Source organism: Hemiscyllium ocellatum, chromosome 13 (assembly GCF_020745735.1).
Source record: "Hemiscyllium ocellatum isolate sHemOce1 chromosome 13, sHemOce1.pat.X.cur, whole genome shotgun sequence".
NCBI lineage: Eukaryota > Metazoa > Chordata > Chondrichthyes > Orectolobiformes > Hemiscylliidae > Hemiscyllium > Hemiscyllium ocellatum.
This window is the reverse complement of record NC_083413.1, coordinates 47,758,258-47,774,541: the sequence shown is the minus strand read 5'-3', so window position 1 is coordinate 47,774,541 and position 16,284 is coordinate 47,758,258. Positions and strand designations below refer to the sequence as shown.

The following is a 16,284-nucleotide window of genomic DNA, read 5'->3' as shown; positions in this document are numbered from 1 at the left end:
TTCTTAAATCAGTTCCCCCCGGGAAAAAGACAATATGCATTCATCCCATCTTTGCCCTTTGTGATTTTAGACACCTCAATAAGGTCACCCCTCATTCTCCTATGTTCCAAGGAATAAAGTCCTATCCTGGCTAACCTCTCCCTATAACTCAGACCTACTAGTCCTGGCAACGCTCTTTGCTCTTCCTCCATTTTAACTGTGTCTTTCTTATAACACATTAACAAAACTGTACACAATACTCCAAGTGTGGCCTCACCAATGACTTAAACAACATGACGTCCCAACTCCTGTATTTAATACCTTGACTGATGAAGGTCAGCATGTAAATGCCTTCTTCACTACCCTGTCTACTGTGATGCTGCTTTCAAAGAACTATGTACTTGTACTCCTAGGTCCTTCTGTTCCATAACACTCTTCAGGATCTTACCATTTACCGTATAAGTCCTACCTTGGGGTTTGACTTTCCAAAGTGCAACACCTCACACTTATCTGTATTGAATTGCATTTGTCAATCTTTAGCCCAGTTCCCCTTCCCATCAAGATCCCTGTGTAATTTTTGATGACCTTCCTCACTATCAATGATACTTCCTAATTTTGTATCATCTGCAAATTTATTAATCATGCCTTGTACATTGACATCCAGATCATTTATGTAAATAACAAATAGCAAAGGTACCAGCACCAAAGCCTGTGGCACACCACTGGTCATAGGCCTCCAGAACAATCTTCACTCTCTGCTTCCTACCGTCGAACCAATTTTGAATCCAATCAGCAAGCTCTGTCTGGATCCCATAAGACCTAACCTTCGTGACGAGCCTTCTGTGCAAGACCTTGCTAAAGTTCATTTAGACAACATCCACTGTCCTAGCTTCATCTGTCCTCTTGGTTACCTCTTTGAAAATGCTAAAAGATTAAAAATCTCACAACACCAGGCTGTAGTCCGACAGATTTATTTGAAAGCATGACCTTTCAGAGTGCTGATCCTTCATCAGGTGGTTGTGGAGTATAAGATCGGAGGACACAGAATTTATAGCAAAAGTTTACAGTGTGATGTAACTGAAATTACATATTTGAAAAAAAAATCCAGGTCTTTCAACCCCTCAGAAAACGAACAGGAAATGACATCACCACAAACCCCAGGAACCCCATCCAGGAGAAAGATATAAAATGAAAGCAGGAGACAACAGCCTCACTTCACTTGGAGGTCGCCACTGATAATGTTACCTAGCCAGGTAATGAAACGTCTGGATATCAAACTTACAGCTCAGTAAGCAAACCTACACCCTAAACCTGTTGGACTATATCCTGGTGCTGTGTGATTTTTAACTTGGTACACCCAGTTCAACATCAGCATGTCCACATCTAAAAGATTTGTCAGACATGACTTCCCATGTACCAATCCATGTTGACTATTCCTAATCAGACTTTGACAATCCAAATATTGGTTGATCCTGTCCTTCAGTATCCTCTCCAACAACTTGCCAGCCAGCACAGCCCACATCCCAAAACAAATAATTTTTTAAGACCCCTGTTTCATCAGTGTTTAAAATCTGACCCACTATGGAGATATCGCCAGCGAATTTGTAAATAGAATAAAAGTTGCATTTGGCCACATAGTCATGCATGTATAAGAATAATAGTAAGAGATTGAGTATGTAGCCTTGTGGGGCAATGGTATTGAGGATTATTGTGGAGAAGGTGTTAGTGCCTGTCCTTACTGATTGTGGCCTGTGGGTCAGGAAGTCGAGGAACCAGTTGTAGAGTGGGGAGCAGAGTCCTAAGTCTCTGAGTTCGGAAAAAGTTTGGTTGCAATTATGGTGATGAAGGTGGAGCTAAAGTCAATAAATAGGAGTCTAACTTAGGTGTCCTTATCATCCAGATGTTCAGGAATGCATGTAGGAGTGCCACAAGGGCCAGTGTTGGTCCTCAGTTTGCAACTTATATTAATGACCAATGAAGAGACAGAGAAATATGTGTAAGTTTTCTAATGGTACAAAAGTAGATCGGAAATAAACTGTGGGGAGGGCACAGCAGGTGTGCAATGTGATAGAAAATGTTACATTAGTGGGCAACAAGACCAGAAATGAATTATAATATAGAGAAATGAGAAGTTATTTGATTTGGTCTAAAGAGTGAAAGGTGTAAAACTTCTAAATGCTGAAGTTCATAGTGACTTGGAGTGTGCTTGTTCAAGAAATGCAAAGATTTATTGGTAAATAACAAGTTGACCTTTATTGCAAGGCAGTTGGACTGCAGGAATAAATAAGTCCTAATGTAGTTGTACAGAGTTTTGGTGATAATACATCCAGAGTGCAGGTTTAGGTCTCCACATTAAAGAAGATATATTTACATTGGAGACACTAGAGCAAAGGTTCACTAAATTAGTCCCTGAGATATATGTGTTGGTCTTAGACGAGGGACTGAACAAATTGATTCTACATTCTCTGGAGTTTAGAACAGTGAGAGGCAATCTCATTGAAATTTATAAGATTTTGAAAGGGCTTGATAGGGTGGATTCAAAGAGATTGTTTCCACTGGTCAGGGAATCTAAAACACGGGATGAACATAATTTCAGAGTAACAGCCTTATAATTTAGGGCTGAGTTAAAAAAATTACTTCACTCAAAGTTTCTTTTGCATGTTTGGGTCTAACTTATTTTGTCTATCGAATTAATGCTGCTAGAGTTCATGGGACTTTCTGCAAAGACTCTTCATATACAGCTTTGTTTATATACACATTCTCTCAGCCCTCAGTTAAAGCTTTCAGTTCTTTAAGCTTGAACATGTTTTGATACAGTATGGCTAATCATTCACTGTGTATTCATTTCACATGGCTATTGTAAGCCAATCTCAAACTCAAGATATTGGTTTGGAAAATAATATATTGTGTTGGCTGAATAGTTTAAACTTTAAAACACCAAATTCAAGAGCTTCATGTATTTAATCATAATTAAGACTTACATTTTCTTTTAGTTTCAAAGTACTGGCGGCAGATTGCTAAGTCTTCATTACTTTTTTGACAGTAACTACAGATGTTCTCATGTAAATGTGCAAATACCGCACATTTTAAGTTCTAATCAATAGAATTTCGTATATACCCAGTAGAGATAATTTGGCTCAAATAAAGCAAAATTGGAAGTAGTGGATGATCATTTAACCAATTAAAAATATGCATAATCATTAAGCTGTAGATTCTTACCTATAATTCTCTGCATAATATATCTTGGTAGGAGTGGAGTTTTCTGGGAATTGGTGAATGACCTTAACAGATGACAATGTTTTAATCTCTTCAGGGAGAAAGATTAGCTGTGGTGTGAAAACAAATAATTAGAACTCTTTTACAGTGACTCAGTTCTAAAACTCTGAGGGAGAGACGTTCATTCATGTTAACACCATTTACGTCAATTAGTGGGACAGACAATGCTCTGGGCCATTATCAGCTCTTCAGTGATGCCAGTAAGGGATGCTGTGTCTGTCATGCAGCTGTTGGCTCATGGTAAAATGTTATAGTCTGTATATGAATGAATTTATCCTCTTATCACCTTGCTTAGAACCAGTTTTTCTAATTTTTTGGTTCACTGAAAATCAAAACCTCGTGATATTTTGAAATCAGATCTTTTTGTATTGTATGATGCAATATGTATAGAGCGGTATGGTACAAATAATGAAAGTACAGCAGAAAAACTGCTCAGTACATTTATTTCTTTTAATCTGTCAACTAATTAGTCTAAATTTATTTCTTTATTCTTTCCCGCACAGGATTTTTAAGCACCGGTGACCAAGCTGCTAAAGGAAATTATGGGCTTCTTGATCAAATACAAGCATTACGTTGGATTAGTGAAAATATTGCTTTCTTCAGTGGCGATCCATTACGAATAACTGTTTTTGGATCAGGCGCTGGTGCCTCTTGTGTCAATCTGTTGACTTTATCCCATTATTCTGAAGGTAACCGTTGGAGCAATTCAACCAAAGGTATTAAGCAGGTTGAAAATTTTGACAATTTTGGTGTCTGCATGTCACCGCCATTAGTATCATGTGATGCTCTGTATATATTTCTATATAATTGTTTACTGAAACTCGGAAAAGAGCAATCTCTTTGGCTGTATTAGATTTTTTTTATCCTGAGTCAACTCTTATGTGCATGCTCACATTTTGAGTGACACACTTTCTCTAACCTGTTGATCTTTATAAATAACAGCAAATCACAAATTCTAGTGGACTTCTGAACAGCACACCAGCACATCAAAGTAGCTGATGTTTTTTGGTTCTTACCCTTTCTTATAAAAGTGGTTGTCTGTCAAAGTAAGCCCACTTCTTGAAATATATGCTGCCAAATTATATTACTAATGACGGGCAGACATATGAAAGGCCTTTTGTCATGCCGCTGCACTTTCTATTTTCACTTTGGCACCAGTGATGTTATTGGATTTGTAGAGTTTCAAATAAAATGAAGGAAAAATTTCTGTGCCTGGTTCAGAAATCTTTTGTTTGAGAATGCATGAGCTGCTTGCTGTCATCTGAAAAACGTTTGAATGTTTTGCATGCATGATCCAAAATTGTCAAAGCATCGAGGTCACAAGCAGACGTTTATGTGCGTGAGTATCTGTTTACCCCACATGCCTATCACTAGTAGAAGTAGATTAGATTTTAGGTAGAAGGCAAACTTTGTTGTCCATTAGGCCATCAAATTTATTTTCTGCATCCTGCACCAGCCATCCATCATTCACCCATTTGCATGACCATTGCCTGCCTATCAATTATGTTCTGTTAGTTCACTGTCATTACTGTTGTGTGTATTCTTTATCTTTTCTTGTTGAAAAACAAACTGAATCAGGAGAACGTATCCTGAAAGAACACCGCAAATGAAAAGTTGTGCCTTTCATCAATGCCTATCAAATGAAATCGTACCAATAGTTCCTTCATATTTTCAGATTCATAGAAGGCACGTCTGAAAAGAGACAGAAGCCTATGATATTGGATATACTTATTGAGAAAACTTAGAACTAAATATACTGATGAGAAACCTTGAAATACGAATGACACAGATAATTTTGTCTCAAGATCTTTGCTGCTGTTGCAATGATCTTAAATATGCCTGTGCAGTGATGCTAGATTTGACATGATCACTTTTTAATGTATTGATGTATTATTTGAAATGGTATTGAGCTCCAACTTGAATCATTTTACAGGGATTTCATTGACACACTGATCAATTTGTGTACTTTGAGTTTTGAATACTTCATCTTCCTTCAATTTTCATCTGTCATGCTGACGCATAGAACCATTTTCACATGGGTGCAATAACTTGGTTAAAGATTTGAAGTTGCCTTGTTATTCTTTTTTTCTAAAGTATAGGTTGCTGGTTAGTATTTCATACCTTTTTCTGAAATGAAACTATTTTTATATTCTTTATTTGAACTGAAATTTAAAATATTTTATTAAATTAGCAAATGTAAATAACCTATTTTGTGATTTAAAGACTAATATAAGAAGCAGAAACATTCTGAAATGTTCTCTTATTTCATGTGTTTAAAATTGGTGGTGGCTCCCAGGACTCTCAATTATTTTTCTGTTTTTCTGTATTTTCTAACAAATTCCTTTGTGGAATACAATGTGATCTTATTTAAAGCAACTGGCTTTGTCCTCACATTTTAACTGAATTCGTAACTGTGTTCTTACACTTGAAATATATTTTGAACTAGATATAGAGTCATGCAGATGTACAGCACGGAAACAGACCCTTTGGTCCCACTCGTCCTTGCCAACTAAATATCCCGACCCAATCTAGTCCCACCTGCCAGCACCTGTCCTATATCCCTCCAAACCCTTCCTATTCATAATTCCAGTAGGTTTTGTGGTCTCATTTTATGAACCCTCTGGAATTGAGTTACCCACTTGTCCTCCAATACAGTTTTTCAACTAAACTGTAAACCTTAAAAGAGAAGCTTGTGTGATGATATGTTTTTTTCCCCACAATATATTTTAAACATATATTGGCCCAGAGTTTTATGAAGATTTTATTGTAGCACACACATATTAACAAAAAATAATATTTCTTTTTATTATTTATGTTTCATTGATTTCTCCTAAATATTATTGCCCTAACTTATAATGTTGTTATTCTAAGCTCTTTGTTGGTGTTTGAACTACTGAATGAACAGGTATATTGAGTCATATCTGCACTTTTCAGTAACTTATTATTATTCAGAGCTTGCAGATAACCTCTCATCTAATACCAAACAAACAGTTAACATACTCTAGGAACCATCAAGAACATCTCCCTGTGTTTGCCACAATGCATTAGGTTATGAGTTTGATACTTTATGTAATAAGTGATGGTCCTTCCCAGATCTTAAAGAAACTAATACTTAAGAATCCTGCATAAAATCAAAAATAGAAACAGAAAATGTTCAAAATACATCTGCACCCAAAAAGAGAAATACAGTTTTTGAGTAATTGTATAAAATTTGTCATAATTGGAAGCTGTGTTGTATGGTGAAACAAAATGTTTGACAAATCATGACTAATAATCTTAAAATTCTAACTTTAAAGGTTGAATTATATATATTCTTAATAGTGTTAAAGTTAAAAATTCTTGCTAGTTAGTTCCTGGGGTAAAAAGCATTGTCATTGGAACATTGATGAATTTGGCAATTCTAATGTCAGCTGTGCAGAGTTAATAGTATTTATCAAATATAAAATGAATGCATTAACTATTCAAAGGTAAATGAAAATGAATGATTGTGTATTATAAAATACATAATCAAAAGGGAAATTTCTTCTCTTGATGGGCTTGAGTTCTAGCTACCTGTAGACTATTTTCACTTAGTTTGGATGGTTAAGAAATCTGAATCCTTCTTTAAGAGTTTTACTGAGAATTACTTATGTGTAATAATCATTTTGAACCACTCTGTTGACCAGGTGCCACCACTAGTATTCATTCATTTCTAACAATTAAATGTAATTGAAAGCTTTGATAACTGTCTTAGTACCCTTTATGATATCTGTCCACAGGACTTTTTCAGAGGGCAATAGCACAAAGTGGTACCGCTTTGTCCAGCTGGGCAGTCAGCTATCAGCCAGCAAAGTTCGCAAGGCAGTTAGCCACTAAAGTTGGCTGCAACATGATAGATACCATTGACTTGATAGAATGCTTACGTACTAAGCAGTACAAAGAACTTGTTGAACAAGACATCCAGCCTGCAAGATATCACATTGCTTTTGGACCAGTCATTGATGGAGACGTTATACCTGATGATCCTCAAATTCTAATGGAACAGGGTGAATTCCTTAACTATGACATAATGCTGGGAGTAAATCAAGGTGAGGGATATAAATTTGTTGAAAGCATAGTGGATAATGAGGATGGAGTTTCAGCCAGCGATTTCGACTTTGCTGTATCTAATTTTGTGGATAACTTGTATGGTTATCCTGAAGGAAAGGATGTCCTGAGGGAGACCATCAAATTCATGTACACGGATTGGGCAGATCGACATAATCCAGAAACACGGAGGAAAACATTGCTGGCTTTGTTTACTGACCATCAGTGGGTGGCACCAGCAGTGGCTACAGCTGATCTTCATTCAGGCTTTGGTTCACCTACTTTCTTCTATGCCTTTTATCATCACTGCCAGAGTGACATGATGCCAGCTTGGGCTGATGCTTCTCATGGAGATGAAATCCCTTATGTATTTGGAGTTCCAATGATTGGTGCTACTGAACTATTCCCTTGTAATTTCTCCAAAAATGATGTCATGCTAAGCGCTGTTGTGATGACATACTGGACTAATTTTGCAAAAACAGGGTAAGTAAATGGTAAGAGCCATTGGAATCGACAAAACAAAAATGCTCATTTTTGATGCTATGTTGGAAGTATTCCATTCTAGTCTATTGCCTGCCTACAATCTCTTGCCTAATTGTCATTTTTTAAGAAAAAGTAAGAGACCAAAGCACTCTAAGATTGATTTCATCTAGATTATATTAAATATTTCTGATCATTCCATTGGCCCATCTGATCAAGATCCCATTGTACTCTGAGGTAACCTTCCTCACTATCCACTACACCTCAGTTTTTGGTGTCATCTGTAAACCTACTAATTATACTTCCTATGTACACATTCAAAACATTTATATAAATGATGAAAAGCAGGGGACCCAGCACCGATTCTTGTGGCATACCACTGGTCACAGGCCTCCTATCTGAAAGGCAATCCTCCACCATCATTTCTTCGACATAGCCCATTATATTTTGAAAATCTCTTCATTAAAATCTTCTTTATTTTCTCTCAAACTGAAATTCCCACCACAGCTGTTGAGTACACTGTCAGCAATCCCAGTAGAAATCTATAAAATATAGGACAAGGAATAGCTCTATTCATTCTGGCTAAGATGTACAGCATAATAAAATTGTGATTGGCAGATTGTAGTGTAAACAGAACAGGAATTTATTGCATTTGCAATATTATATAAATGTGTCAAAAATAGAATTTTGAATTGGGATTTTTTTAAAACCAGATAATTAGTCATCATCTGTGAGCATTATTATTCAAAATTACAGAGTCACAGGAATATATGATGCAGAATGATGTAATTCAGGCTATCGTGTCTTTGTCAGTTCCCTTTCCAAACAGCCCTGCTCCGTAGCCCTGCGTTTTTCTTTTCATGTATATATCTAATTATCTTTTGAATGTTACAGTTGAATCTGCTTCCAACACAGTTTTAGCTAATGTATTCCATATAACAACAGCTTTAAAAGTATTGTCAAGTTGCCGCTGGTTGTTTTGCCAATCACTTTAAATCTGTGTCGAATGGTTACCAATCCTCCTCTCACTGCAAATAATTTTTCCTTACGTGCTCATTTCTTCTGTGTAAACTATTCATGATTTTGAACATCTCAATGAAACCTTCTTTTCTCATGATTTGCTCCAAACAGCATAATCCCAACAATACCAGTTTCACACATAACCAAGGTGCCTAATCCTTGATATGTGTTCTTCCCCTCTCTCCAAGGACTTTATATCCTTTCTGTAATATGGTGCCAGAATTAATCATTCCAGCTAAGATCTAACCAGTGATTTCTAAATGTTGAGACTAATTTCTTTGCATTTGTACTACTTTTATCAATAAAGCCAAGTATCCTTTATGCTTTTTTAACAACTTTTCCAAATTGCTTTGTCACCTTCAAAGATTTGTGTACATACCAAAGGTTTGCCAATGATACAAAATTAGTTTGAAATGTTAGTTTTGAGGAGTATACAAATAGGTATCAAGGGGATTTAGATAGGATCAGTGCACAAGACATGGAAGGTGAAACACAATTTGGAAAACTGTGAAGTTATCCACTTTTGTAGAAAATGTCGAATTGTAGGATATTTCTTAAATAATGTGAGGTTTTGTTGTCCATGGAACCCAAGTATCCCTGTTTTGAATTAAATTCCATGGATCTTGTTTGTTTTTACTAGTCTATCTACGTTCGCATAAAATCTATAATTATCCTTACAGTTAACTACATTTCCAAGCTTCATAACGTCTGCAAACCTTTGTAGTCATGCCCTATATAGCTAAATACAAGCAATTAATATACAACTCTAAGAGTAGTTGTCCTCACATTATCCTGTTGGGAACACCATTGCATATGTCCTTCCAGTCTGAAAAGTAGTCATTCACCTCTACTCTATGTCTCTTGGGCAATTTGCACCCAGTTGCAAATTTCCTTTGAATTCTATAGTTTTTATTTATCAAATGCCTTTTGAAAATCCACATGCACCACATTATCTCTGTTATTCATTTAAGTTTTTCATTAAATATTAATTTTTACATCTCTGTGTTGACTTTAATTTGATAGAACTGATAGCCCCATTGTTTTCAAATACCAATTAATTTTCTCCAGATTATTGTCACAAACAACTTCTCCAGCATTACCAATAGTCTGAATGGCTTTGAAGCAGGATATGCATGCTTCAGATTTTTGAACAGAGATGCAGTATTTGCAATCATCCAGTCCATTGACACCAATAGTTTGTGTGACAACCTCTGTAATTTCCATCCTTACTTCCCTGAGTCACTGAGGACACATTTACATGAACCATAGTTTTTCTACTTTGAGGATTTTTAAAGTGCATTTTTTTTTTAGCCCTATCAAGTATGGCATCCCATTCTTTGGTACAAACAGATGCACTGCACTTATTTCGTTCCTCATGCCCGCTCCCTCCATAAGAAGATCTCCTGTTTGAACCCTAATCAACCCCACCCTTTCTTTGACTGCCTATTTCTTGCTTACTTTATTGTAAAAGACTGTTTCTCTTGAATGTTATCTTATAATCTAATCTTATATTTTCATTTTACAATTTTATTCACATTTTTGGAACATTTTACTTTCTATATTCAGTTTGCTTTTCTGTTGTGTTATGAACCATGCAATATTTGTAAATCTCCTTTATTCTAATTTTAAATGTTAATCACTTAGATACTCTAGCTGTAGATACCCTTCTTTGTTCCTCATGGGAAAGTATTTATTCTGTACTGATAGCACATCCCCCTTTACTGTTTTGATGCTATTCTTGATATCTGTCCAACTGCACCTGCTCTTTTCTTAAACTTACCTCTTCTAGTTATGCATTTTTGTGCTTGATTGAACCATGGCATTTTTCATAAATACTCTAAACCCAATGATTTTATGATCAGTGTCCCCAGAACAAGAGCCAACACTGCTTCCTACCTTGTTGATTAGAATTTCAGGAATTTTCTAAATATTTCAGGAATTCTTCTTTCTCTTTGCCCTTTACACTGTTATGATTCCTGCCTATAGTAGGTAGCTGCAGTCATTAATCCTCACTACACAACTTTCTTTTTACATCCTTCAATAATCTATTTACAAACCTTCTCCTCTGTTTTCTTTTCACTGTTTGACCTCTTATAGACTACACAGTATAATAGCTGAACCATTGTTTCTTAATTCTAACCAAATAGACTTTACCCCTCAATGATTTTATCCCTCTCCAGTGCTATGTGATTCCTTTGGTTGACATAGTTTCCAACCCTCCTTCCCCACCCATACCCTTATTCCTTCCATGCCTTTTCTGAATGCGTGTGGCCAGGAAGGTTAAGTTCCCAAGCCTTCCTTCTTTGCTGGGTCTCTGTATTTGTTAGTATTCCATATTCTCATATGGCAAATTAGATTACCAATGATATTTACCACAATATATATATTTACATGCACGCATACCAGGCTTATCTTAGGCTGTCTTGCATTTGCCGCTGTACAATCCCTTCTGAACATAAAAAGTGAGGGATTCTAGCTTTGAATATTTATTGATCTAATTGGGATGCATGATTGAGTAAAAGCAAGCCAAATAATTTTCAAAAAAGGCAATGTTTGTGTTATACATTGGATTCATCTTGAAGGTAATGAAAGATTATATTGCCCAGTTAAATTCATGTTAATTTGACAATATATGGCACAAGCAATAATTACTTTAAAACATATGCAGCAATATGTATTGCCAAGTCCATTCACAAGTATCCAGTGTGTAAAATATAACATTCGATGTCTGAGGAAAAACGTTTTTTTAAATTTATGTAATTTCTCCATGATCAATAAAGTCCAAATTTATTCCCTACAGAGACCCAAATCAACCTGTTCCTCAGGATACAAAATTTATCCACACAAAGCCAAACCGTTTTGAAGAGGTTGCCTGGTCAAGATATTCTCAGAAAGATCAACTTTATCTTCACATTGGACTGAAACCACGAGTTAAAGAGCATTATAGAGCTAATAAAGTCAATTTGTGGTTGGAGTTGGTTCCTCACTTACATAGTCTAAATGACATTTCTCAATACACTTCTACAACAACAAAAGTTCCTTCGGAAATTACACACAGACCATCAAAGAAATGGTCTGTTACTACCAAGCGTCCTGTGACATCAGTCTTTCCAACTGTCAAACAGGATGACCAAAAGCATTCAGCCGGTCCCTTCTTGGTTGATCAAAGAGACTATTCAACAGAGTTAAGTGTTACTATTGCAGTTGGAGCCTCCTTATTATTTTTGAACATCCTTGCCTTTGCAGCATTGTATTATAAGAAGGATAAGAGGAGGCATGATGTGCACAGAAGATGCAGCCCTCAGCGTAACACTACCAATGACCTGACTCACGCACAAGAAGAAGAGATTATGTCACTACAGATGAAGCACACAGATCTTGATCATGAATGTGATTCTATCCATCCACATGAGGTTGTTCTGCGGACAGCCTGTCCTCCGGATTACACATTAGCAATGAGGCGATCTCCAGATGATATACCTTTAATGACCCCCAACACCATTACAATGATTCCAAATACCATACCTGGAATGCAGCCTCTCCATACATTCAACACTTTTACTGGAGGACAAAACAACACACTTCCACATCCTCATCCCCATTCACATTCAACAACCAGGGTATAGCCAGACAAAGATTTTAAGAAAATAAGAAATTGAACAGGTATGAGATTGCTAGTGAAGATCATATTTAAATTGGTGTTCATGGTGCATGACCATTACTACATAATAGCAGAAAACAATCTGTTGGAAATTGTATCCAATATCTTTGGGCATATTCCTGAGAGGCAAGTAGGTTTGGAAACATCTGATCAATGTAAAACAAAAACTCTCATAGATGGCAATCTTTCACAATTCTGTTGGAAATCGAGAAGTATTTTTCTCTGAAGATTTGGAACTACATGTTAAGCTTTGGTGCCAAAAGCAATGTTGTACCATTAGGCATGTGTGATGCAAGTGAAGATGGATTTAACAAACAAAATGAAGCCTACACAAATGCACAAGGAGCAGATTCAAAAGATGACACAAATTCTGTTTATTTTATTTTTGGAACAGTGCCATTGTACAAATTTACATATGAATCTACATGGAGTACATACTATTAGGTTTTGAGTAGAGTATTCATGCACAAGGATTTGACTGCTCTCTTTCAGTAAGACAGAAGAAAAAAACAGTTACTGCCATGAACAGCTTTTTGCAAAGTGTTATCGACACAATTTTGGCAAATATGGGAACAGGACATTTTTAGCACGATACGCATGATTATTTATCTGCTTGGTAACTGTGCTGCTCAATAAGCTGTGATAAGAACATACTTTGCATCCCCATTCAAATTCCCGTTAAAAATATTTCCTTCATCAAATGGCACAAACTGAGAAAGAGTTTGATGCAAATCCAATACAATAAGCTCTTAGTAGTTTTAATGAAAAAAGATCAAAGAAAGTAGTTTTGTATAAATGTGTGCTAGAATAATTGTTAAAGTGAACACTCACAATCATAAGTTCTAGAAAAGGGAATTTTTAGTGTTGTAATTTTTTTCATCAAATTCCTTTCCTTTTCTAGCTTTCTTTAGTGTCAATTTATGAGACAGGTCGTGCAGTAAGGGAAGTCTGGTTTGCTGTAATTTATCTATAGATATTTTTGAAGTTGTTTACAAGAGTATCTTTGCCCTATAAGTTTGTGCAGAGGCTGATGAGGAAACAGACCATATGCCAATGTAAATGAAAGTTACAATAAATGCTGATTCAGAATTAGTTTTATTAATGGACAATTTGATAGGATTTTATAAGACTGTGTATGCAGTGAGAATGACATTTGTCTTTCTAATAATTCAAAACTACAAATGTGAGATCAGTCATGTTGTACTCATATGAGATATATGGAAAAAAATGGCAGAAAATTATTATTGCTAATCATTCTGGTTTCTATTAGCCAAGTGAATTGAAAGTTTACAACTTGCTCAATATAATGTTACCATGTAGCATTGATTGGATGTAACACCACTGCCACTTTTTAACAGGATATTAATGTTGCCAGAAGTACTTTTGCCAAATTATTTTTTATTTTCTGTGGTATGAATAGCTTACAACATTTGTTTGATTTGTTGTGCATGCCTAAAAGCTCTTTGATTTAACTGAAAGCATGTTACCACAAAATTTAGTTTTGTCACTTTTTGAATATTAATTGCTGGCATTTTTGTCTTACAGTCATTTAAGTACTTGTCTGATCATCCACTCCATACTTACAATCAGTGTGTAATAGGTATTATATGATTCACTATAAATCACAAGGATGTCAGAGACAAATTAAAGTTAATAATTTAGTGTCACATATATATTTGCTGTTCACTTAAAGTATTTTCTCGTCACTGCAAGAGTCAGAACTGATTTAGAAGATTTTTTTTCTGATAAAAGATTTTCCAGAATAGTGGCAATAAAAAAGTAATTGGAAGAAACTCTAAACAGGCTTGGGATTTGTGAGGCAATTTGTAAAGGGAAGGGATAACGCTCACTAATTACTTAATGCAATGTTTAAAATTAAGGTTTCTGGCTTTTATGGTTTCTCTGAAGTCTTAACACAGTTAATTAACTCTCACATAATAGATTGTGATACGAAAAGCAATTGTTTAAATGTTATCATCCATTGTTTTAAAAAAGGTGACCTTGGACATTAGACATTATTTTTGAAGAAGTTCCCTTTTGATAATCACATGCTTTGGTAATCTGACATTCATTTAAAATAAGAACTTAGAAATTTGTCTTCTGAAATATTATTTAGTTTATATACATATATATTATATATCTTTATATATATATATATATATGTGTGTGTGTGTGTTTCTGTAAATTGGTTACCTGGAACTGCTGTAATTTTATAGCACATGCTTTTATTGTGTTGAACATAAAAAAAGATAGATTTCAAAAACTATTCGATAGCTGGCACAATAGAAACTCTAATCACTCTGTAGTAAACACCATTTTTTCTTAATATTTTGTTCATGAAAAGCTTGAGCAGAAGCAGAATTGTATGAAAATTTGTAAATACTAGAAGACGAGCACTCTGTTCAGCCAGCTCTCAGTGATGTTATCTGTAAAATGTATGTAGAAGGTTGAAAGATGTTTGTAGTTGAAGGCATGCAGTATAGCACAAATTGAAATTCCCTTTACTTTTAGTAGGGATGTGCTATTTATAAAATCGTACAATAATGAAAGTTCTAGGGAGAAGGTTTAGAATCTGAATGAATGCTTGCACCTAATTAAACTTTTTCCTGCAATATTGAGATTTCATCATTTATGTTGATTTGGAATTTCTTTTGCATTAGAATTATAAAGTATTAGCAAATATTCAGATTGAACTTCTGACATATTTCAGCTTTAATGTTGTAAGAAGATGGTTACTGAAATCTGTTGTGTGTATTTCACATGAATATTGTGACACAACTAGGGAAATTAAAATAATAAGACCATCAAAAGTGCCCTGACACTTCTTGTTGCTTGTAAATTGTTTCTTCTGTGCTGATTGTTTCAGGCATTTTGGCTATTTCATTTTCCAGTAATAAGTTGTATTTGAATATTGCAACTTAATGTAAGTGGCATTAGATAAGTTAACTGAGTGGTTCTTCTTATGGAACATTCACCAAAAAATATTTGATTATTAAAGTGCACAATAATCATTTGTTTAGGATATTTTCACAGCCAGAGTTCATAACATAATGCATATTCTACAAATATTTGGCATTACACATTTAATGATTTTGTCATTTGTATTTATCAAGCATATTCCTGCCATTTGGCACAAGCAGGTGCAACCATTTTGTTTTGTTTTTAAAGGCTTGAAAGCCTCAAGTGACGATATGAATTGTGTTTAAACATCCATGACTTTCAAGATTTTTTTAATATCAATAAATATTATCATATTTTTAACTTGTCCAGGCTATTCCTCGTTCATTAGTCACTTGTTACATTTTATCATGGGCATTTAATATTACTAAAATGTACACTAAAATCTTATTCACAATGTTTTAATATTAAAATGTCTTAATTTTCTACTTGGGACATGATATATTTGTCTAAAATTCTCCCTGCGCCTCACAAAGATGGTGACTTAGGCAGGAGTATTGTTCAACAGATGCTCGCAGCCTTCTGGTATTTTGCCAAAGTGGGATTTTTTTTCGGGTGTAAATCCAAATAACAAATTTCCACAGCGTACATGACAATGGTACATTTTCTTGTTCTCATCAGCATGTTCATTTGCCAGAATTTACTGGATAGCTATCAAGAGCAAGAACTCTAGTTTATTTTGCAATGCTCCCACTGTGGTCCAGCTCATTCTGATGGATCAAAACTATAAGCTTACTGTTCTGGACGGTTCATCATTGTACAAGTACAATCCATTACAGGAGCCCAGATATAACAGATGGCTATTATCTTAGAGTTGTTATTTTAAAAGAACTGTATAATTGGTA

General features: G+C 35.2%; 1 protein-coding gene across 9 annotated transcripts in view; it reads left to right on the top strand.

Annotated features, from left to right (window-relative positions):
• nlgn1 (neuroligin 1) overlaps positions 1-12,446 on the top strand; it is a 551,948-nt gene extending 539,502 nt beyond the window's left edge. For all 9 annotated transcript variants that reach the window (XM_060834151.1, XM_060834146.1, XM_060834149.1 and 6 more), the window contains 3 exons: positions 3,759-3,944; positions 7,014-7,803; positions 11,621-12,446. In XM_060834151.1, the coding sequence (XP_060690134.1) occupies positions 3,759-3,944; positions 7,014-7,803; positions 11,621-12,446 (1,802 nt within the window). The remainder of the gene's footprint in view (positions 1-3,758; positions 3,945-7,013; positions 7,804-11,620) is intronic.
• The last annotated feature ends 3,838 nt before the right edge of the window (positions 12,447-16,284 follow it).